The sequence below is a fragment of the Pieris brassicae genome, chromosome Z (assembly GCF_905147105.1).
Source record: "Pieris brassicae chromosome Z, ilPieBrab1.1, whole genome shotgun sequence".
Lineage (NCBI taxonomy): Eukaryota > Metazoa > Arthropoda > Insecta > Lepidoptera > Pieridae > Pieris > Pieris brassicae.
This window is the reverse complement of record NC_059680.1, coordinates 10,800,834-10,825,908: the sequence shown is the minus strand read 5'-3', so window position 1 is coordinate 10,825,908 and position 25,075 is coordinate 10,800,834. Positions and strand designations below refer to the sequence as shown.

The 25,075-nt window shown below is 33.4% G+C and overlaps 2 protein-coding genes across 5 annotated transcripts; both read right to left on the bottom strand.

Moving 5' to 3' along the window:
- Window positions 1–69: 69 nt before the first annotated feature.
- LOC123718396 (chitinase-like protein EN03) lies at window positions 70–7,059 on the bottom strand. 2 transcript variants are annotated; one of them, XM_045674813.1, is made up of 9 exons: window positions 6,889–7,058; window positions 4,496–4,746; window positions 4,038–4,170; window positions 3,576–3,743; window positions 3,137–3,305; window positions 2,559–2,689; window positions 2,333–2,458; window positions 906–1,005; window positions 70–589 (listed from the first exon to the last, which is right to left on the bottom strand). In XM_045674813.1, exons 1-9 carry the CDS (start codon window positions 6,998–7,000, stop codon window positions 478–480), a joined length of 1,302 nt encoding a protein of 433 aa, XP_045530769.1. In that variant the 5' UTR covers window positions 7,001–7,058; the 3' UTR covers window positions 70–477. The 2 variants fall into 2 exon arrangements, with proteins under 2 accessions (XP_045530769.1, XP_045530770.1); XM_045674814.1 differs by lacking the exons at window positions 70–589; window positions 906–1,005 and adding an exon at window positions 1,920–2,002 and having other exon boundaries at window positions 6,889–7,059.
- Window positions 7,060–12,170: 5,111 nt separating this feature from the next.
- On the bottom strand, window positions 12,171–24,411 carry LOC123718490 (nucleobindin-2). 3 transcript variants are annotated; one of them, XM_045675044.1, is made up of 10 exons: window positions 24,252–24,411; window positions 24,057–24,173; window positions 22,851–22,958; window positions 21,301–21,408; window positions 20,792–20,959; window positions 20,422–20,544; window positions 18,459–18,558; window positions 15,958–16,191; window positions 14,815–14,918; window positions 12,171–13,618 (listed from the first exon to the last, which is right to left on the bottom strand). In XM_045675044.1, exons 2-10 carry the CDS (start codon window positions 24,165–24,167, stop codon window positions 12,884–12,886), a joined length of 1,791 nt encoding a protein of 596 aa, XP_045531000.1. In that variant the 5' UTR covers window positions 24,168–24,173; window positions 24,252–24,411; the 3' UTR covers window positions 12,171–12,883. The 3 variants fall into 3 exon arrangements, with proteins under 3 accessions (XP_045531000.1, XP_045531002.1, XP_045531001.1); XM_045675046.1 differs by lacking the exon at window positions 18,459–18,558 and adding an exon at window positions 18,330–18,426; XM_045675045.1 differs by having other exon boundaries at window positions 24,248–24,400.
- Window positions 24,412–25,075: the final 664 nt, after the last annotated feature.

Sequence of the window (25,075 nt, the reverse complement as noted above, 5' to 3'; positions counted from 1 at the left end):
AGAAACGTAACATCTCATATCCCATTACGCCATTTACTACAAGGGAATCGTCGATAAAAGAAATAAAAATCACTTAAGAAATATTATTTATTACACAAAATTTACTTGATTTATAAACTCTGTGCCAGCGCTCAAATGCTCAACAGAGAACTTTAAAAAGACCGTTATCATTCATTAAATTAGTTTGATAAATATAGAAAACAATATTATCGAAATTATTTATCACGAACTGTGCGGAGTTCTTGAGTTAAAGTTTTATTAGTATTAAGATATACAAAATTTCAATCGGATATACAACTTCTTAAAACTAACATGCAAACATTCCAAATACAGTGAATTTTATTTTCTTAACTCGAAATAGGTATAACGCATTTCCTCTTACGTTCACGGACAAGTTTATCTTTACACATAGATAGAGGTTGAAGCTTGCTCAGAATTATTAATATTGTATGACTATTTAGTAACTTAAATATTGGTTTACAGTCGGTATTTCGCCGCCCGAAGAATCGGATACTTGTCACCGGTGCACAAGCCGCGGAAGTCATCCATTGATAGGTCGACAATGGAAACGCCGCCCAAGTTCTTGGACCTGTAAATAATAGTTTTCTATAGTAAATATAATTTTACACGACAAATAACTCTGGTGTTCTTAGCATGGCATGTTTTGAATCTGAAACAGCTGTCGATACTTCGAACTTCTTTGATAGATTAGCAATTTTCTGCGTAAAATTTTTGTTCGAGTTTCTGATCTTATTTTTATGCTAGCGATTAATGATAACACACATATTGAATCCATCACAAATCCATCGATAACCAGGGTTTGAACGTATCTATATCCATAAGGCCAAAAACTTGAATGAACACATGAATTTTATTATTTATATATAATACCAAAAAGTACATACTTAACGTAGCTGGCCTTCTGTCCAGCTGTGTCTGGGTCTTCGTAGCTCACCCACAAACCTGGATCACCGTTGTCGTCAGGAAGACGGAAAGCATAAGTCCCTTTAAAAGAGATTGAGATAAGTTATATTATATATATTCCTTATATGATGAGAATTGTATATACAGCCAAATCTGAATTAATAAGAGCTCAAGGGACTGCGATCTTATTTTCTCTATAGAGGTTTCTCACTAACCCGAGTGTCTTACAAACAGAGTTACAGAAGGAGTCTCACATATAGAGGTCTATAAAAATACAAATATAGCTGTAAAGATACTGAAACCAGCTTTCTTGAAGCAGTTTATGACAGTTACGTCACGCACTGCATAGCATGCTTTTTTTACAAACTTCTTGGCCAAGAGTACATTAAGCGTATGCTTTGCAACTTTGACGAAGGGACTGCAATAATAAAAATAAAACAGACGCACATTTCGTTTTAATTAAATAATGGTCCCTCGAAATTTAAGAATGAGTCATATCAAGATAAGTAAATATTTTGTTTAATGGTCGCTTATAATGGTATATGTATGTATCAATATTATTTATAGAGGTTCACGCGCGAAAAATGACTATAAGGGTTTTAGGGGAGCAAAATGACGGGACTCGGTAAATAATAGAATTATCTCGCTTACCCAGTTGTCACTTACTCAGGTTTGACTGTAGTTGCAAGAATATACCGTAATAGTGAAATAGATTCATAAATCCTATAAGCTTGCTATGCTTCATATAATGCTTTGGCACTTTAGATACTGATTTCGAAAATTTTAACCCAAAACTTACATTATAAAAGATAAATTTCTATGTTTAAAAAAAATCGAATTTTGTGTTTCTTTTATCACGAGGCTGGAAGTGAAGTAAGAAAATATTGTATGGGATAATTGAAATGGTCAGAGGTTATGTATGATCATATCAAATGTGATATGGTATTTAGTTTGAGTATAATTAGGTTGCAAAAAGGGTTAATATCTGCTAATGCAAAGCATATTTATGTTCATATAAACACAAGTAAATAAGCTAGGTACCAACCAAAGAAATCGCCACCCTTGCTTAATCCCTTGTCTGAAAATGAAAAATGAATAATTCCCTCATGCGTTTCCCTTATCAGTCCCAAGAGATGTGCGTACTGAAAATCTATGCATAATAGTTCCCCAATAAACGTAACTGCTGGCAGCATTTCCTAAATACAATCAAATTAATTTTCTTGTGATGTTGAATGAATTTACTTCAAACCAATTCTATCAACCATAGTCGGATCCATGCATAAGATTTCATATATACTAATGACGAAAAGGTGATATAGCAAAGAGCTTCCCCAAAGCATTTAAATGCCAATTAGTCAGTCTTTTGTCTAGTGGCATTAACGACTGTTGTAATTAACCCACAACTTACCGAAACGTTTGCTTGGATCTGTGACCTTCCTCAAATGTGGTCTCATCCCCTTTTGGTGGTTGGGATTTATCAACTTCGCGCATACTTCTGGGTAGCTGAGAAGACCTTCAGTTTTTGTGTAAGGTCCTTAAAAGATATTACACGGCAATTAATATCGATCAAAGTCTTTAGAAAATACGAAAAAAGGAATATGAGGCTCGCGACCAAAGGTTGATAAATGTTTTACCTGCTTCTCCAGGGCCGTCGGTGTGAAGCGGTGGGACGCCACTTATCTCACTGTCAGAGTCCAGTTTCCATGTTCGGGCATAGGTGGCAATTCCTACGACGATTTTGGAACTGGGTGCTCCTCCTGTTAACCTAAAAAAAACAAGCTGGACGTTAGTGTATCCGTCTTAAAGAAAATATAGAGACGCGCATTTGGTAGGCATGGTTTTCGATTAACAATCACGTTTTATAGACATTTCAGTACCTTAAAAAACGTAAAACAATTTTTTTGTTAACAGTTAATCACTGAGCAGTGTTGGCCTCAGCGTGCACCTCTCATCCCTGAGGTCGTAGGTTCGATCCCCGGCTGTGCACCAATGGATTTTCTTTCTATGTGCGCATTTAACATTAACTCGAACGGTGAAGGAAAACATCGTGAGGAAACCCGCTCGCCTTAGACCCAAAAAGTTGACGGCGTGCGTCAGGCACAGGAGACTGATCACCTACTTGCCTATTCGATTAACAAATTATCATGAAACAGATACAGAAATCTGAGGCCCAGACCTAAACCCATTTTGTCATATACTCTAGTTATATTACCAGTAAGAAATGGCCGCGTCTACGTTGAGAAGGTCATTACGGTTTTGAGGCTTGTATGTAGGTGCGCTGTAGTCAGCTTCTTTAGGATTTCTAGCTGCAGTATAGTAGTCAAAAGCGTGTAGATTTACAATATCTACTAAGTTTATGATGGCGGGGACGTCATAGTAAACTGTAACAAGAGATATAATTTAAAATTTATTTTTACGCAATTGACAATTCTTGTTAGATGACAGTTTGATGTTTTAAATAATTGGGATTCCGATAATTAACGGCAATCGAGTACGCAAAAACGTACAAAAAAAAGTACCGGGTAAGTGTTCATAGGTATTTTTATGTTAATTTGCATTACCATAAATATACCAGAACTTGGTATTAAATATTGAACATAAGTCATAAAAAAATAACCTTTAAACAGGTTTTACCTATAGTTCATACTCACTTGAAGAATTGACATTGGGTAGCACAGAGATAGATAGCTGCATTTGCTTGAGACTCATAGCTTGTTTCATTTCTCTCACTAAAGCAGTGTAACCTTCGCGGTGTTCTGCCTCTTTATCATCCACGAGAGTGGTGCCGAAAGTTTTTTTGATGCCGTGCCAAATGGAACCTATTATAGAAATACATTTATGTAGATCTTTAGACGAAAATAAAATTTTAGGCGACTTTTCATAAGTCTTGTGGCTTTATTGGTTACGGGGATTTCTAGACAAACGGTAGGAACATAAAACCAAAGAGGAATCGGCACGTTCCCTTAGACTTGGAAGTTAAAAGTTTACTTTTAAAATAACTAGTAGGTAATACGTCTGACTGGTACTGGGACTGACGACGGGACATACGCCCAAAATGATCACGTTCCGGCCGATACTGAAGTGAATGAACCTTATTTTGATTTAATACATACCCCATGTAGATCTAACTTTTTTCGGCTTGATACGGGCGAATTGCCAGGCAAGATCGATACCATCGAAACCGTGTTGTTCGGCTAACAACATGCCCGAGTTGACAAAAGCAGTTCTTGCTTGTGGCGATTCCAGCTGAAATAATTATACAAAATTTATTATTAACAATTTTGTTAGGATCACGCGAATTCTTTTGAATTTATGCGGATCACTGGCACTGATCAAATGGCAGTAAATTTAAATATATACAATTTATAGATTAAAGAATTTTCTTCGACATTCATAAGCGAAAGTTACCTTCATGAATAAATTATTTTTATTTTAATAATTATTTAAAGTTTCCGAGTTTCTGTAAATTCAATGTTGATTACTTTGACATTACAGAAACTCAAAAGAAGGATCGCTCGATAAATGTTTCCTATTTAGTTATATGATATCGTAATATATAAATACTAATTACCAGTAGATTGTATTTCTGTTCCTCTTCTAGATCAGCATCTCCTCCAACCGAGAGGAGAACTTTGAGTCCGGGGTATTTGCTTCTAAAGTTTGTGATAGCTCGATAGTTCGCATGGGAGCGGTCTACATCAAGGTTTTCGTTCAGTGGCACCATCTTGTAAGTGTCAGGTTGGATTCCGGCATATCCATATACAAGGTGTGTGCAGAAGGACAGCGCTGGATCCAGGTCCAATGGCAGCATACGTGCTTGAGCTGGATAAATGCATCCTTCAACTATAATTTTAATGTAAACCTACTTCGTGGAAGGTTCTTAAATGTTTATTTTGATTACCTTTTCTCTTTATCAAACGAAATGTTTTCAATTATTAAGAATATTCAGAATTATTGTATGTATGTATTAATATATATAGCGCTACATCACCTGCATCATGAGATATTAGGTATATAGGATATTTAGTTAAATATATGTAATTTTTACGCTTATTTTTTTTTGTAAATGTAACCTTTCTATGTATATTATTTATTCCGGCTCTGGCTACATCTTAAGTATAATTTTCTTTTTTATATATTATTTAAGTTAGTTAGTTTTAGTTTACGTTACGAGTAAAATAATTAACTCGGCTTAACTCCTAAAACAGGATTATTCTTATTAAAAATAGTAAGTATCGGTTCTAGATGCATCTACATGTCTTAATAATCTTAAGCCGCCGAACAGCCGAACGCTTGATGTAATAAGTTTAAAGATATAAACACGAAAATGACATTATGTTGATAAGTTTCTAAAGTTTATCGTTCATAAGGAAAATAAATACTCCAATCTGATTCGTTCCATTGAATTCATAAACAATGACGCAGAAACAAAGGCATATTATGCTTAGATTATAAACCTTAAGAGCGACATTTTGCACACGTTGAAACAAACAGTAGGTACAATAATATCAGGGGCCAAGGCTGTACAATGAGCACGGCGATATAGCTGCTTATATGAACGTAGGTGTCACAACCCAAAGATGGCAGATGACGTAATTGCCAAAGGACCTAAGTGACGCTTTCCTTTTTAAGGCAACAGACGATTATGTAATCGACCAATAAGGACATACTTAAAAAATTTAAATTGCTGGAATATTATTAGTGTAACTAATATTGAGATTGTTTGTACTTTGATTACTGGAATTGTTTACTGTAGTTATCCGCGTTGACATTCGGGTCAATATATTATTTGCCACTTAAGTTTATCTTGTTTATTGTCAACTTGGAAATCTAAAAGCACAAAAATAATTATATGTAAGGTCAAAAAATTTAAAATCAGAACAAGCGAGCGCGTAAATTGAATTATAGTATTATTTTAAAATCTCGGAAGGTAAAATTAATAAATACCTTCTTCATACGATAAATATACATTTAAAATCTATTCACAGTTTGGGAAAGTTTAATAACGTTCGCTTACGTAAATATTATACAAACTTAACTGGAAATCTAGCCATAATGTGCATTTAACAATCTCTAAAATCAAAAATGAAATGTGTGCAGATGTTTTTGTTCAATGAGTCAGGATGTCGCAATGTCACCTGATATCTGCTAAGTGCTAAACTACATAATTATTACGCTTATAGCCGATACTAGCTAGACAATAGAATTCTAGACTATTTAAATACATAAGTAAATGTAAATTCTGTAATACTTGGAAGCGGTTTTAAGAGCTGATGTCCATTTTATTAATGTCACCAGTACAATTTATCGTGTTTTGTAAAATATTGTATTATTGTTCCCGGTTCAGCAGTCTAGGGTTTTCGACAAAATAATATTAAAAATCCTTAATTCGGCTGAAGATGTCTTAAATTAAAATATTTAATAAGTAAAATTTGGCACGAATATTCAAAATGGCGGCTAAGTTTTATTGAAATGGTTAAAGCTCTAACTACTAGAATTGGAATTGAGGCGTATTTATCATGTCTTTATAAACATTAGCAACCAGTAGAACCTGTCCAAAATAACTATTTATCCAAGGTTGAAGATCGAGGTCCATTACGAACGTTTGACCTCGACCCTCAGCCTAGGTTAAAGCAATCATATGCCAAATCAAAATAAATAATAGCCATTCTAAAATCCTTTGATGGAAGTTTTAGTACTTTCTAGAACGTTATTGTATATATTTATATTTAAATATAGTCATACGAATTATTAAAAATATTTTATTTAATATTAATTCAACGATAAAAGATTATATTTAATGCATAGACAGAAGAAAGAACAAAGATATCTATAACATTTTTTTTTAATTGTTGTGATGGATGCAAATACTAAAACTGTTAATATTCATTTTGTTATAACATGTTTATTTCAAGCGCGAAGCGAATACCTAGAAATCGTAAATACATAAAAAAATCTACTCACATTCTCGTACATAGCTCTTGCTGTCATAGTAACAGACCACCTTGGATTGGGCAGGGGTCGGTGTGGAGACAGCAAGGGCCAAGACCCCGGCCAACGTTAGTATAATCTTCATCTTATGATTGCGTCAGGTCTGTTCTCTTCGGCTGCTCGTGTGAAAATGATTTCAAATTCGACTTGCACATTAAATTGGATGCGCTTCACACATACATACTAGAGAGCACATCACACATACACAATAGGGTCAAAGATTAATTTACGGACAGATAAGTTTATTAGAAGTTATCTTCTTTCTCAGTATTGGTACAGAACAAACTAGAACCTAATATTATAATATTTAAACAATATTATTATTACAGTTGATGTCATTCAACGGAATAATTCGATAAATATTTTATTAACTTTTAAAAACTTTTTAGTTTTTAGTGAATAAATAATTTCTATCATATTTATTAGTTATATGTAAATAGATTTTAGAAATAATAATTTTAATTATTTTATAGTAGATTCAACTGCAATAAGTTACATATTTATCTTAACCAATTCGATAATAACAAATTATATTCTTAAAAATAAAATAAAATGACCTTATATTATATATATTTTTTAAATATTTGCTATACTCCAGGATTTATCAGCACTTGCTAAAATTGCATCTACAAATCTCATAATCTATGACAAATATTTCCAAGCATGTCTGTTCGATTGTCCATATAAAAAAAAAAATCAAACTACCCACATTTTATGAAAATATTAAACCTTTTATTATACTATATAGTGCATAATTAGGCTGATTTATAGCAATAACAGATCAACTTTATCATAAAACAAATACACAATCTCAAATAATTTACCGAAATAACTCAAATGAATTAGGTACCTTCATTTCGTAAAATAAACGTTATAATATATGTTATACATTAAGAATACAAGAAATTCGTAAATTAATTTTTAAAATAACATCTGTACAGCAAAAGGTCGAGTTCTGTAATACATCCATTAAAAGTACATATTCGTCAACAATACTTAAATATGCTTCTGCAGACGAACCTGTTCCTATAGAAATATATCCCAATAGTTCACATATAACATCGCAATTTACTTTTTATTTGACATCACCTCCAAATATTTGCAGTGCAATAAGACTAAGTACGTACAGATTATAAAAATAAGATGTGACTTAAATCATGCTTGGCCCCCATGGGCATGCCTAAGGTGACCTTTAGTCATATCAAATATGAACTTTAATGAATAAATATTTGGTCTAAATAACTTTTAGATTTTACTTACCAGTATATGGGTATGGTACATATGGTTATGATTTATACATTTTTTTGTTCTTTCGATCCGAGTAGCTTCTATTATCCAGTGAGAATAAACCTATCGAAAACACGTGCAACAAGATTGGTGTAGCGTTCATTTCTTTACACTGGAGGCAATACTGAGTTTCAGTTAACACCACATATTCATAATTCATTTTTATTACCTGATTTCTGTTTTACCTTCTAATGTATATTTTTCAAATCGAACATTTTCAATGGATATAGTAAGCTATCTCTAATGTCATAGATATTTGTATATATATATATATATATATATATAAAAAACAATCTATAGCATATATATATATATCTATAGCATATATAGAAGTAAAAGTGCCAAATTTCAAAAACTTTAACTTCAACCAATCAGTGGTAAAAGGTGTTTTTGTGGTGCTTTTTAACCCATTTCTCTAACATTTTACCGAAAGAGTTAGGTATCAAGCTAATTAATATTCTTTGTTATGTACAATTACAATCTAATGTACTAAATAGTAGACAAAATATTTTGACTTTCTCAAAGTCTTCAAACAAATCTTTAGAAGTTTTTAGGTAATCTGCCATAAATTTTATCCTGATAAAACAAAAACGATATTTGTTGCCTAATGTTTTGTAAGTCATAAAATACTCTAAAGCTTGCCAAGGCAAACCAAAATTTCAACATTTTTAAGAATTATGATTTTATAGTGCTACTGAAATAGACAGAAATGTATTTACTATTGAGACTGGGTGATATACTTCATATATAATGTGACTATGGTATAGTAATTGTAACAACGGTTAATAATATAATAATCCAAAAAAATCAGTGGCTTATATCAATTATATCAATTCATGTAAGCCACTGAAACTTACGTCATAATTATCGAATGCTAATTTAGCGAGCTTAGTACAACTACGTCGAATTAATGACAACTATCCCGTTAAGAGATCGCGGAAAATTGAAGAAAATACAATCTTGTGCCATTGGTTTAAAACTAAATTTCATTATTTACAAAATATGCCTTTAAATTTAAAGTTAAAATATAGCTCAGAAAGAGTCTTTTATATTATTTTAATGATAGCTACATTTTTCCCCCAACTATCTATAGTTTATGGCTATAATAAATACGTCATTGAAATTTAACGTATTGAAATTTAATACCGTAACGTATTGTACGTAAAATGATTGTAGTTACTAAACTATTTTCCTGTTATTAATCTGCAACATCTAACGTTCACTTACAACATTGCTCTCATTACATTTGTAAAATAATAACAATCCAATTAATTAGGCACTAGTTATTACCGAATCCTAATATATACACTAATATAGTTATGTATATAATGTAAATGTATGTGCTTTATCACAATTTAGCAAAACAGCCTACCTATTGAAGCATGCAATCGAGGAAAACGAGAATAGTAATTCTCTATGAAATCTGCTTCTAATTCTATCGAGTTGGTTCTGATTTCTTACTAGTGGCCTTGATAACTTAATAGGTTATTTTTAAAATACTGGACAATCAAAGTTGCTTTTACAATCCGCAAACCGACATCGACATAAAGCCATGCCAAATACGACTGTTTCGACATCACGGAGTACTGCGAAACCTTAAAAAATCCAACCCCGAGATTAAGTCGAAACAGCGCACCGAACTTACGTATTAAATACATCGCCAATATCAAAACCCCCGTTATTGTTAGATAAATAATTAGTGATAAATTATTTTTCTTGCTTAATAAATTTCATTATTTTGTTTACATGTTTTATTTACCTCAGTGCAGTCAAGACGGCGTTAAAGTTTTCCCTTGCAGTATACCTACAATTCATTATTTTCCCATCCTTTTCACCTACCAGTCAGCTGGCAACACCCTTGAGACCTCGTTATTACCAAAGTCTTCTCGACGGTATACTTAAGCAACTGCAAACGATGGCATTAACTTTGGCTTTATTACACAGCATTAAATTACAAAAATTAATATTATAAAAGGAATATTAGGAAACCGTACTTTACACAAACCAGCGTAAGGGCGTAAGTCAGGAATAAATATAAGATAAGCGTTTGTTATTGTAACTCGATAATTTGTAAGACACACAGCTAACATGTAACCTTGTTATCAGGTTATACCGAGAATATAAAGCAGTGACTCAGCTGGTGTACGGTTATTTCCTTCATACATCATTGTTACATTTATATATTTTCTAAAAGCGCGAATCTCGATAGAGGAATCTACGATACCTACAGAAGATAGATACCTACAGAAAGCAGATGCCAAAGGGTCAGATTCAGAAACAACTGACTAGTTAGCGCTTCGTATATCAACATCTAAATATATTTTTGACGTAAGAGAAAGACGACGCCTTAAGTAACTTTTTTCAATAGAAAAGAGACCACGAGGGTAGTCACTTTGTTTTGAACTGCAACTGTGCTACAAATGTTATATAGTGAACGACCGTATTTAGATTGTGCTTGGCTATATTATATAAGGTATATTACGTATTATTTGAAATCACATAAACACTCAGCCAAAGTCTCTTCTTTCTATTAAACCTTGTTCTCTTGTGTACGTAATACTATTTTGTGAAAGCCCTTATTTAAAAAAAAGATAATACTCTATTTTTTATGTAAGGTATTCTTTTGTCTCTATCGCAGCATACACATTGGTAGAAAGAAACGAAAGAGAATCATTATAAGTGTTTTTTAATAACGGTTGCTACAAATGAAATCGGGTAGAGTTTCTTGGTTTTTTAGGCTCATACTTATTTGTCCATTAAAAATTATTTCAATTACTACTACAGTGGTACCTCGATACCGAGATATCGAGTGTTTTGAAATACTAGCAGCTGAGCGAGAGACATTAATTTGATATGAGAGCAAGATTGAGATACGAGGAATCGCACACAACACTAACAGTTTTTCTTACCTCAGTCTGTTTGATTGTTTCCCTCTTTTATGAAGCATTTTTGATAAGATGGGCTCGTGTTTTTTTGCTTTTTATACACTTACAAACCATTATCCCAATTTATTTTTATAACAAGGGGCAGGAGTTATTGTCTATTACATTAAAGCGTGAAATCATTTTATTGAACAAAAACAACTGAGGTGGTGTTTTGGGTGCTGGAACGGGTTAACGGAATTTAATTTAATTACAATGGCGCAAATTGCTCGAGATATAATCTTGCTTATTACGGAACGACTTAAATTCGTATGTCTATGTTGGAGATACTGTATATATTTTTAAAAGCTTCCATTGAAATGAAAAATATGCATAATCGGTTAGTTTTAATATAATCATTTATGCTCTCAGGCATGTGCCTGAAACGGGTATGTTTCACAGACACTCTTCTAACACTCACTCACACACACTCTCCTAACATTAACTCACACACACTCTTCTAACACTCACTCACACACACTCTTCTAACACTCGCTCACACACACACACTTCTAACACTCACTCACACACACACCCATACAACTTTATTTCTACTCACTTGTTGACATTTTTTGTTTTTCCTTTTTGAAAAAGTTAAATTTGTTTGCCTACCCATATATGTATGTACTTTTTGTGACCACTTAGTATGACTCTGCTATGGAATGGTTATCTATATCACAGGTTCTTACCTAGTTTGGAAACCAGTCTCCCAATACCTTCGTAACTGTAATCTTATTGTTTTTTGCAAATGTTATATGGGAGAAAATAAAGAAACTATTATTACTATTATAGATACCGCAAGAATTGTTGACTATGTGAATTGTTTATTCGTGTAGCTATCATTATCTCGTCAAATCATTATCGGGTCGGCTAACCTCCAAAGGGCACCCCATGTCTGCATCCATTAACTTACCCGAAACAACGTTTTCACTATAAATCGAAAAGGACCGGTCATATAACTACCATTGAAGAGATTTAAATATCGTTAAATAATATACAATATTTTTTTGTGGACTGTACTCATTTTATGAGAATAAAACACAAATAATTTCGATGAACGCTTTATTTAACCTAATTCTAACAATCTCCGTCAATTTAGTTATGATAAATTTAAAATACACAATTTCGAGTGCTTAGTTGGCACTTCGGAACATTGAATAATATACTATAGTTATATAAATAGAATTAATTTCAACAATTTTATTATAAAAACTTGGAAACAATTTCAATTACTTATAGCCTATGTCGCTTATCTTTGTAACGTTAAAACGTGTTGAACGTGGAAATTTAAGATGTTAAGGTGAGAAGACACAGTAGTTTTATTACATAAAAATCATATTTTTCAAGAAACAAATATTAGCGCCATCTAATATCTTAAATAGGTACTACAAATGTTATCATAGATTATAGTTGCAAGGATCTTTTGGCACTCGACAGTGCGTGCGTTAGGTGGCGCAATAAATCTATTGTCTATGTAAACAGTAAGACATCTTTTACTTGGTACACTGTAAAAGTCAAGTTAAATAGTGACAGATTTTATTGCGTGCTATATATAGTATACTGCTATAGATTAAAAAATATAAAAATCATTAATTCCGATAACTAAAGTCATAGAATTTTAAGATACAACATTATATTATTTTAAATCTACATGTTAATGTTTAATTTGTGATACTTGATGTCCAATTCTATCTACAGATTAAATGAAAACTGATGTTTCCCCAAGGGAATTCAATCAATTATCTTAAAAAAATAAACGTCTAGTGGTTTCCAGATGGGACTTGATTATGACCTTGTCCTTGTGGAATTTGGGCTTGTCCTTGAGGTGGAGATTGCCCTTGAGTCATTTGAGCTTGGTGTATCTGTCCTTGAGGATTCTGTCCTTGAGGTGGCGCCTGTCCTTGCGTCATTTGTGCTTGAGGGGCCACCTGTCCTTGTGGAGGCATTTGTCCCTGTGGTGGCATCTGACCCTGGTTTGGCATCTGTCCTTGGTTTGGTAACTGTCCTTGAGGTGGCGCCTGTCCTTGTGTAATTTGTCCTTGATTTGGAATCTGTCCCTGGGGTGGCATCTGTCCCTGCGCTGGCACCGATCCCTGAGGTGGTATCTGTCCCTGGGGTGGCATCTGTCCCTGAGCCGGCATATTAGCTTGAGGTGGCATATGACCTTGGGATGGCATCTGTCCCTGGGGTGGCAACTGTCCCTGAGGTGGCATCTGTCCCTGGGGTGGCATCTGTCCTTGAGGCGGCATATAACCCTGTGGTGGCATCTGTCCTTGAGGCGGCATCTGTCCTTGAGGCGGCATATAGCCCTGTGGTGGCATCTGTCCCTGAGGCGGCATCTGTCCTGGATAATGTTGGTTACCTTGGTAATGTTGATTTTGTTGATACGCCTGTTGTTGTTGATGATACGCCTGTTGTTGTTGTTGATACACCTGTTGTTGATATTGATGTAATTGGTGTTCAGCACCCGGAACTGGACGGCCATGAGCGTCAACCTGTGTTTTTTTTTTAATTAACTGAATGGGCTTTTAAACTACAAGATAAGTAATCAATAATTTAAAAAAGAAAACCATAACCCAAGTTTTCAGATGACCATGACTCCTGTATGTCAAAAAGAATTTTAGTTTGACATTGTCAGTACAAGTATTTTTATAAAGGGGCCTCTACACGAGCTACACTCAATAAAATGAAATATGTGGCTACATCATTGCTGGCTCCCGAAAAAAAAACATTATAATGCAGCACGTGGCTGAAAAAATTATATCTCAGCAATATTTCTGCAACAGTATATGGCTCATTATTTTGTCTTTACATGGTCTACATAGATGGCTTGGCTAGTACCTATGGCTGCAATGGCGTACTCATACGCGTTGCAGCAGCTTATGGGTCCCAGCATACATAACAATTCGGAAAGAGATCAGTTGTTTGAATGAAATTCCCTACTGCAAAGATACAAGAACACACTAATCGGAATCGTAACATCGGCCTCGCCTCGCCAAAATGGTTGGTACCAGATCAGTTTGATCGGGTGCCAGCCAGCGGTCGGCGACTAAGCGCGGTGTTGCCTAGCCGTAATAGAGTTGACGTACAGGAGCTGCTGATACGCTATGGTTACGTGCAAACGTTAGGTTGACGGCGAGGCGAAAGGCGATAAGGTGACGATCCCTTTCCGGGGTGACTTGTGTGCTGTGACCTTATAATGCTTTAAAAGCAAAGTCAAACAAAACTAAGAAATTTTTGGATTCGACACTATTTCAATAGGCGTTATACATTAGATATTTTAAGTCTGGAAACAAGACTCTATGAACAAATATTTAAAAGCTAACTTACGCAAACCTCACGTCGCATGAAAAACGGACGCAATTAGGCCGTAAAGCGAGACAGCAATAATATGGGAAATATTGCAGTATTTTCGACTGCAAAGCGATCGTTACGGGGACACTAAACACTCATCGGACATACAAACATTATTTAGCAATATATCCCAGCCATACTAAAAACATTGCCGAGTATTGCATAGTCTAGCCGGAAATGCTGGCCGATGCTACCAGCCACACCCTTACAGCTATACATTCTCGTGAAAAAAAATGGCCCGTCTAGGAGCCCCTTAACAAAGCGACTGTGTCACAATTATGGTGTAATTATTTGTATCAAGACCATCTAAAAACTCTTCCCCGATATATATAATTACCAGGCCACGTTGTTGAAGATAATGTAACTCCTCCAAACGCCTGCGTTCATACTCAGTATACTCTTGTTGTGTATAAATTTGATTCTCGTCTATGGATTTCCAGCCTGAAATGTTTTCCCGCCATTAGAACATGCAAAGAACAACCCATTACCATATTAACAAGTTACATATAAACTACAACAAAGAAATCGTGGACGTTTTAATCTAATAATAACTATGGTACACTGTGTTTTAAAGCAGACTAACGCAAATATACCTTTCAAGGCAGTGTTTCCCAACTCTGTGGATGTGGATGGGACGTACCCACGCCCCACACGGGGCATTAATTGTTAAGTTATTCAAAAATCTATTAAAAATTATTTGTTGAGTTTTTCATTATCTTTTTAAAATTTACTTCGTGTTTCGTTAACAAAATCCTAGTACTTTCTTCCTCAAAACTATCATTTAAGTTTCTTAAGTGAACAATATTAAATATTATGTTACATAGGGGGGCATAAGAATTTAAGAAAGGCTAACGTGGGGTATGTCGCAAAAAAGGTTGGAAAACACTAATGACTAAAAAATAATAATATTTTCAATACGTTAGAATTTCATATAGCATTGAACAAGGCCCATCATGTGCCTGCAGTAATGAAGAACAAACAGTGGAATATGTGCTTCTACACTGCCCTATATTCGCATCGTCCAGGCACGACCTGGAGCAACAAATGCAGATGTCTGTAGACCTTGACGGCCTACAGGACTTGTTAATAAAGCACAGACCGTGCCTGGAACGATTCCGCGAAAAAAATATTAAATATTTAAAGGAGGCAAACAAAACCGAAAGAGCGGGTCTCGCGAGGAATTGCGCCCCGGCTCGCCCATGTATATTGTAAATAAATATGGCAGGGGAGTAGTGTTATAAATTAATTTAAAAAAAAACTATCATTTAAGTTTCTTAAGTGAACAATATTAAATATTAATTTAAGAAAGGCTAACGTGGGGTATGTCGCAAAAAGGTTAGAAAACACTGCTTTAACTAAAAAATAATAATATTTTCAATACGTTAGAATTTCATATAGCATAGATACCAAATATTTACAATAGGTTTTATTTTTATAATAATTAATATGCCGTATTTAGAATCGGGGATGTTTTACTCACCGTCATCTTGGTTAAACTCAGCGCGTTGGGTCTCAGTCATAAATTCGTGGAAGTCAATCAAACCGTCGTGATTTTTGTCATTTTCTTTGAACACGTGCTCCCTCATCCTTTCCATTTCCTCGGCTCTCTCATGCAAATCCTTGTTGGGACCTCCAGGTCCATACAATTTGTCTAACTCCTTGATAAATAAAGCTTTTACCTCGTCCGCGTCCCATACGCCATTACCGTCAACATCTAGAGTTAAAATTAGCTTTTTTGACAATTGACATCCTAGTGAAGTCCACTTAATTAGATAGAACACAGAGACAGTCTATAAGTACAGTACAGTAGTATTACTTCAACAAAGTATGAACCCGAAGGAGGAGTTATATGGGTTTTCGAATACATAATAATCTAATTGAAATAATAAGACAAGTTTAAGTAAAATTTGCATGTATAAGGTTCTAGCTTGCTCTTCACTTTTCCATAATAATAAATAATCCTGTTAGATTTTCTAATGCAGTGCCTTTGAACCCTAAGTCGATCTTCGATTCCGATTGTTTTAGGTTGTTCTGTGAAGAAATATGCCCTATACCCCTTTATGGGTGGGCTCGCATGCTTTTTCCAGACACGCATGCATTACTAGACATCAAACCTTATTTAAATTTTATAATAACAATTATTTATTTTCAATTTGCATGTTAATCACTCAAAACGTTAAATTTAATTTGAATTCAAGCTATATAATTATTGTCAATGAATTCGAGTACTACACATTTAAATTTGTAAAGGTTATAAACGTGAATTAATTACATACATTCAGATCTAGATTTTCTAAGGGTGCATTACACAACATAACATCATAAATGTCTTAGACTCAAATCCATCACCTACTTGCCTATTAGAGTAAATTATGAATACAGAATATAGATCACAGATACAGAAATGAGAGGCCTAGATTTAAATAAATCTAGAGCAATTTTCGTTAATTTATTGCAAGACCTTTGTAAATAAAGTGATACTTTTTTCATCAGTTAAAGTTACGTTTTAAATTGTTATAGTTAAACTCTTAATAGTGTATTTTTCTTTAAAAACTACATACTAATATATTTATTTAACACGTGAACTAAATTTTTTATCCAATATAATATTACATACTGAATATTATTCTACATATATCATACGAAGGGTAGATCAAACTAATAGTACTCGTTACCAGAAATTTGAAGGAATATTCCGAAAACCGAGAAACTTTCCAAATTTGGTGACTTTTATATAACGTAGATGACTATAATTTAAATGCTTGTATATATGTTATTTGCGTAAAAGGTTGCACAATAAAAACAAATATTTTTTTTATATCTTAGATAATGGGCTAATTAAGAGGTCGAATTTTTAAATAACGAATAAAATTAAATATAATTTATATGAAACAAAATTTAACTACAAACAATTAGACAATAACATAAAATCGAAAATAATTAATATAAAAAAATAATAATAATTAATTTAATGCAAGGGGAAAGTTTCTCGGATATGAAAATTACGTTTCAAAATGTAAAACAAAACAAGCATTTTACATTCCAACTCTCTAAGTAAGATAGCAGAGCACAAATCACTAACGAAAACAAAACGAAACTAACATGCCACACAATAAAGACCAAATGCGTGCAAATGATAACAAAAACTAACATGATTGTCAAAAAAATTTGGTTATGCTTAATGTATCTTTATTTACATACGGGTTGTCCCATAGTCGGCTTCAAGTATGGTCCGGCAAGTAATGGTTAAGTGTAGATGTGTTTCTTTTTAACAAAAAAATCTATATTTTATGTAATGCGAACAATACAATGCATTATTTGTTCAACGCAGTCGGAAAACTAGCCTCAAAATCACTATTTTAATTTAAATAACTTGCAAAATTCATAACGTTAATTTCGATTCCCGTTTCACTGCAATATTTACGCTGTGATAGAAAGAGCAAACTTACTTTTTGAATACTACAAATTGAACGCGTAGCACGAAATAGAAATATCGTAAACCACAATTGAATAACAAACTTTTAGGTTATGCCTAACTTGGCTTTATCGAATTTAGTTTTTTTTTTATATAACGTTCATAAGTATACTTCTATACAACGCATCGATACTGTATACATTGTAAGCGTCTAATATGTAATTTAATCCGTATCTATACTTTACAAAACAATCAAAATGTTTGTCTGTTATTTAGTTGTAAAAAAAAATGATCTTATAAACTTTATTATTTCAAACTACGCAACGCCGCCGCATATATCAAATGGAGATTTTATATGTAGTGTATATCTGTTGTCTAAAAGGATATATACGATTTTAGATAAAAACATTAAGCATAACCGACACGCATCGGCTTACCATGCATCATGAAAAACACTTTGGGGTCGAAATCTTTGTCCATTTTTTCGTTTTTCCACAATTCTAACAATTGACCTCTCGTCACTGGATGGTGAAGCTGTCACAGACAACATATAATTAATAACTCACCGTGCATCATGAAGAATGCTTTAGGGTCAAATTGTTGGTCCATATGGTCTTGTTTCTCCCATACTTCCTCTAATTGCTGTTTGGATCCCGGATGGTGGATCTGTTTTTCGTCAATTTGTTTTCATTTATTACAACGTAACGTGTATAATTTATAGATTATATGTATAACTGTTGTAATTTATAAGTGTATTATATATATAGTATATAATCTGAGGATAAGTGTGAAACGTAAAGTAATGCACTATTATAATTAAGTTTGTTATTCCGTAACCCCAGAGGATGGACTCAAGTCGGTCTATTTTGATATTTATGGCAAGTATGAAATCAGTAATCATAGAAACGTAATTGTATTCTTAAATCTCTAAATGGTAAAAAATATCGACATTGCCTAAAACCCATGGAAATGTAATATACACAGTGCTGGACATATATATAGAAACACTTGTTACGAATAAAGAAAGTATAACTTCAATGTACAAATGTTCGTATTATAATTAATAAATAATATAATCTTGAGTGGCTATAAAAAACTCATTAAATGAATAAATATAAAACCTCATACTTTTAATTACAAAATGAGTCCTACACATGTTGGAGTTTATTTCATGTTACTGGCCGCTTGAACGCGTAATTAGAAACATTTTAAAAACGCATCCATAGCTCGTTCTTTTTTTTGAAGTTGCAGAATAGTTTACTTTCTTGGCTTTTTCTATTATTTTGGCGGAAATTAAAAAAAATAATCTGTATTTTATTTTGTTCAAAATGGTCATAAATAAAAGTTGTGACTCTTCAACTAGGCAAATAATTGTTAATTTACATATAAAACATGAGTGGGCGTACTGAAGAATAGCTGAGCATTTACATTGTTCTGTTAAGAAAGTTTTTAATGCAATTGATCATTATAAAACACACGGAACTGTTCAAAATGTTCTTAGTAAGGCCCGCCAAGAAAAACCTCTCCCAGAGAAGATACGTTAATCGTTCGTGTTGCTAAAAGACCCAAGTTAAGGCTCCAACCAGATTAGAAATGAAATTCTTTCGCCTTGTCATGTAAGTGATTATTGTAATATTTTTAATGAGAAATAAATATCTAAAACCTTATATAAATTATAAAGGAACTCTGGAACTAATGTTTATCGTAGTATTTGGAGGGAGATCTCATGCTATCATTTGTAAGGCGATAATACTTTATTGTACTATACGTATACATGTGAGAAATTGATGTGCATATGGCATTATAGAAGCTGTATTAATACTTTTTGGTTAAACAATCAAAATTAACAAATTACGTTAGTTAGGAATATTTTTTTAAACCGCAAATATTATATTCCAAATATACTATTTCAAGCAAGTATCTGTAGAAAACGAATAAAATCGCGTATTATGTAATCACCGCGTAACACGCGATTAACGAGGAAATTATCGCTTTTGTAAGGTCGATTGTGCACACTTCGTTCATATATAGATTTCATTAAAAACCTAACTGCGTTTCGCCGAATTTCTTTTACAAACCGTCAACGCTTTGACTCTATGTCACACAAAACTATTAAGTATGATTGAATCATGCTTGTTTCGCAATTATCATTATGTCTAGTGGACAAAATGCGTAAAACGTCATTATTGTAATAAAATTTTATTTTATGTATTTTTAATAAATTTACCGACAATATCTAGTTTGTGCATTAGAGCATAAAGAAATCGAATCAATTTATAAAAAAACTAAACTACGGTATGAAGTATTCCAAGAACTCTGGGATAATATATTGTATATATAATGTATGTATAATGTACAAATAACTGTATAATGTATACGTAGTTTAATGAATCAGTATTGTTTCATGTAATATTATTAAACTTCGACTGTGTTAATATTACGGATACAATGTCCTTTCCACCGTAACCATGACAACGGTCAACTTTTATTTCACGTTTGGCACAATGACATTATTTTCCATATTCTTACCGGTTTGTGGTGTTTTTTAGCCTCTTCTTCAGTCTTTAGATTATCCATATATTCCTTTTTTTGTGTTTCATCCATACCTTCCAATTTCTGATGTTTCTCAAATTCTTTTTGCATTTCATATTCCTGAAATTTTTTTATTTGTAATATTTTGGAATATTTATGAAGATAATCTGATACCATCTGTGTTGATAAACACTTGGTTAGGATATACAAAGATCTTAAATTGTGGGACACATAGGTGTCCCTAATATATTAGACAATGGTCCCAATTACTTTATTATGGTCCTCCAAAATAATTACACAAATCCAAAAACAGCTTACAAAATTTAGTTAGTTCACAAGGTAAAATAATATAATCAGTTTTTTTTACCTTAAATTGATCCTTTCGCTGTTTGTCCGCAGCTTCTAAGTCCTCAGTTGTTTTCTTTATAAGTTTTTTGAGATCCTCTATTTCAAATGTATGTGGATTGTGGTGATCTAAATGATCACTAGTCGGCACTTTCCCTTCGTGTTCAAGGTTGTTAGTAATTTCAAATTGCTGTTGACAATATCATTCTTATTGTATTTCCCGTTATGAAGTGAAAGTTAAATTCCAAGACGAGACTTTGCGCTAAGTATCCAATAAGTCAAAAACATCTCAGTCTCGACTCTTAATCTTACCTGTTTTGAGCGTGCGGTTGTCAATTCGAAGGTCATGTGCACACCTAGACAACGAAGGCTAACCACCTATTTCTTTAAAAAAATATGAAGGAAACTGACGGAAAAACATGTCCCGTTGCGTTGTTAAAAATTCGTAAGATTTTTTTTGCTGTGACTAATTAGTGGTCGTATAAACGTTCTTATTTACATTGAAAATAAAAATTCTAAATGTATATTTACCTTCGTAGCTAAATGACGTAGTCGGTCCAACTCCCTCCGTTTAATTTCGTCCAGTTTGGTCCTAACATTATGATTGACAAAGTCAAGGTGTTCAGCAATTTTGCCAGTCTGAAAGTTTACATATTGTTTCAGGTAAGAAAACAATTCAGAAGGATATACAACTTAAAACTTGAATCGCTGATTGCAATGGCGGCCTTTCGCTTATATGCAAGCAGAGCAAAGCATTAAAACCGAAATATTAATTGTATTTCTAATTTTGTTAGGAATTGGTCAGGATTGTAACGCGTAGCAAAAAAGGGCTGAACTTCCAATAACGATCCCGAGCTCAATGATTTTTGTACAGCGCGATATCACCGCAACGGATATTGAGCATACAAGCATACTTGCAAGTTACAGAGTGGTTAAGTAATAGAACATTTGCAAGAAGCATTTGTAGACAAGTATTGACATAGCGACTTGAACGACCGTCTCCCATCCCTGAGGTCTTTGGTCCGAGCCCCGGATGTGCAGCAATGGAGTTGTCTATGTGGATTTAATACTCGCTGACACGGTAACGGTAAAACATCGTGAAGCATGCCTTAGACATAAAAGTTTTTAGCATGTGTCAAGCGTAAAAACTGATCACCTACTTGACTAATTGAAAAAATATGATCACATAACAAATATCCGAGACCAAGATGGTTGTAGCACTGGGTATTTTTGATGACCTCTCGTTGTATGGGATTCTGATTAATATTTCAGTAATAACTTTCGGCTACTTAAAATATAATTAATTTAAATCCAAATTAGACAACTAATCATTAAAATTAAGATTACACGGAGAGATAATACACCTTATTGTTTAAAGTTACTTATTTTGGCTCATTTAATCTCGTTAAATTTGACCTCAATACATGAAAATATATATAAAAGATTTTACAGCTATGATCATATATTAAATAGTGTATTGTTTTATAAGCTTGTATAATAACAGTAACTGTAGCAATTTTTGCAACTTTTCTTTCGCACTACTGTTTCGCTATGCCCTACACACATACATACTTGGATTAACAAAAGACCCTTAATATGTGACAGTAAATAACATTAGTTTACAAAGCAGATTAAAACAAAAACTTGGCGATTAAAAAGAGTGGCGGAGAGTTTATTGCCAGTTCTTCTCTTTCGTTCTACGCCCTTGATTTGAGAACTGGCACTAAATGTAAAATTTATATACACTTCTGTTTTTGACATTCATAAGTGTACATTTTGTTATTTATATTGTGTTTTGTATTTTGAACAGATACTAAAGAATGGGATCAAAGTTTTCATTAGAAGATAACAGCTTAATACAGCATTTGTGAGATCATCTCTTAAAACAATCAGCTCTAATTAAACAATGTTTTTCTTTAGGTATTAAAACATTGCCTTAACGCAGAAAAATATTTATTATTAACATACCCTTAATTTTTGTAAAAAAAGGTGTAAATATTATTATTTTGGGCATACCATTTAAAGTTTAATAAGATTATTGTCGCCAGCTTTTTCTTGAAGATTTATTTATATTTACTTACCCTAACATCCTCTTCATCAGCTTTTTCCAGTCTTTCACGAAAGTCTGGATCACTTTCGAGGGCTTGGACCACTTCTTTCAGGTAACGATGATACTCCATATAATCTTCCTAATAAAACGAAATATACATGATATGACCTCAGTATGCAGAATGCAATCCCTTTCCGCTGAACCCCTAATACGCGGTATGACGAATAATTTAGACTTTCTAACTCAAACAAAATGTTATTTTCCTATGAAGTATTGATAATACACATTTAAACTCGAATTTCAAAAAGAGACTATAGACGAAAGAGGAGACTGTAAATCATAGATAGTAAACTTGGAATTCCCCGAAATAATATCAATAAAACCCAAAATTAATATTAGGTTTTTGAATTGAACATGTGAAATGAATGAATACATTAAAAAAATATATATATACTACAAAACATAAGTTGAATTGTAATGCAAATTCGACTCTACAAATCTAAAAATACACTTTGAAATACTAATGCGGCTCTGTCAGTTGAAATTTCACCAGTTAAATCATATGTATTACAAACTTGTAATGTTATGTTGAATTTTCTTGACATTCGTGTTCAGGAGATTCTAATGTATTATGGTACTTTTTATAATAAACTTTAACTCATCTTTCTTTATTAATATGTAATTTATACAATACACACACACAGTTAACAACATAGTATTACCTTATGAGTCTTATTAAAATTTGGATTGATGCTTAAGATACATGCTAATTTACAATGGGACACAACTAATTTTCATCTGTACTATACAATTTTTTTTTATTAGTTGTGTCCCATCACATCTTGAAAATTAAATGCTTAAAATCATGTCAATCAAAAATTCAGACAGCACATATTTTAATGCCTCTATTTAAAGTATTTCTACTTCTGTGATAGTAGATTAGGACCTTTTTGGCAAAGTAGGATTAGATCATAGCATGCAATTACATGTATGAAGTACATTTCAATAAAGGAGGAACATGAAAAAGTGATTGCCGTTTATAACTACATTACAACAGATTACAAGGTTAAAGCAATTACTTAAATAAAGGGCATAAAATGGCAATAAATGGCTAAACACAGAAAGTTGGAAAATACTATAACATTACCATATTATATAGAAATAATAATAACCCCATATAACTTCCAGTTGATTTTAGTAAAGATCAACTAGAATTCTTATAGGAATCTGTGCTTACCAAGTCATCTTTGATTTCACTATCATCTTTTGCTTTATCTTGGGTTACCGGAGGTGCAAAAGACCCGTGAAGAGAAACGATCAAAAATATGGTACACAATGTGAGCCTCATTTTGAACTAGAATAATTTTTTTAATTCAATTATTTATTTCATATCAAAAAAATACAATAAACTATTATGAATTGTGTAACCTACGCTTGATGAAGTCTGGATTACAACAATTTGCCACAAATTTACAGCTATATATAGCTATTAGCAAAAAACAAAATCAATTATTAGCTATCGATTAGAATTTTATCTCTTGCGAACCAAAACAACAATTTTTGCAATTGTCTGTCATTCTATTATGACCACGTACTCTCTAAAATACCACAGACTACCGTTTTTTTAAATGACCACAGAAAAATACTATTACTATTATTATTTTTTTTAATATAATAGGGGGGCATAGGAGGTTACGGAACGCCCAAAAAGGGCAGTCATCGACACCCATTTTTAGTGGGTGCGTTGCCGGCCTTTGAGCGTGGAGTACGCTCGAATTTGAACAGAAACTTATTATTTGTATGAGAATGACTAACAAAATAAGGTTTTTTTTCAATGATCATGTTACACTCTTACTTCCTAGGGTGGTGTGGTAGCATTTAGTCCTTGGATAAAGAAGCGCGCGAGGAGACAGAGGGCTCGATTTGCAGCACGCAGCCGATGTCTTGATGTATCTGTTGTGAGAATCGAGCTACACAACTCGGTCTTGAGGGCATGTCCGGAGCTGTCACGATCAGTGGTAGCGGGCAGACTCTCAGCTCGCGGTCTCGTTCCGCCTGGTGAGACCCTCGGCTGCCCTACGTGGGGGCAGCGAGGCGACCAGCGGTCGATGCCGCGGTTTCTGTCCTGGTGTCAAGTCGGGTGTTATCAGTACCCGCGGATAATATCTCACGCGATTACATGAACTGATCTGGAGGCCTGAACTGCCACGACGCGATGTTTTGGAGGTTGAGAGGCATTCGATCGAATAGAGAACG

Coding starts and splice junctions, on each gene's coding strand:
- LOC123718396 (XM_045674813.1), bottom strand. CDS start 7,000: ATGAAGATTATACTAACGTTGGCCGGGGTCTTGGCCCTTGCTGTCTCC. Junction 4,171..4,495: donor AACAGAAATACAATCTACTG/GTAATTAGTATT, acceptor TAATTATTTCAG/CTGGAATCGCCACAAGCAAG. Junction 2,459..2,558: donor CGACGGCCCTGGAGAAGCAG/GTAAAACATTTA, acceptor ATATCTTTTAAG/GACCTTACACAAAAACTGAA.
- LOC123718490 (XM_045675044.1), bottom strand. CDS start 24,167: ATGAGGCTCACATTGTGTACCATATTTTTGATCGTTTCTCTTCACGGG. Junction 18,559..20,421: donor CTAAAAAACACCACAAACCG/GTAAGAATATGG, acceptor GACGAAAAACAG/ATCCACCATCCGGGATCCAA. Junction 16,192..18,458: donor AGCATTCTTCATGATGCACG/GTGAGTTATTAA, acceptor TTTTAACTCTAG/ATGTTGACGGTAATGGCGTA.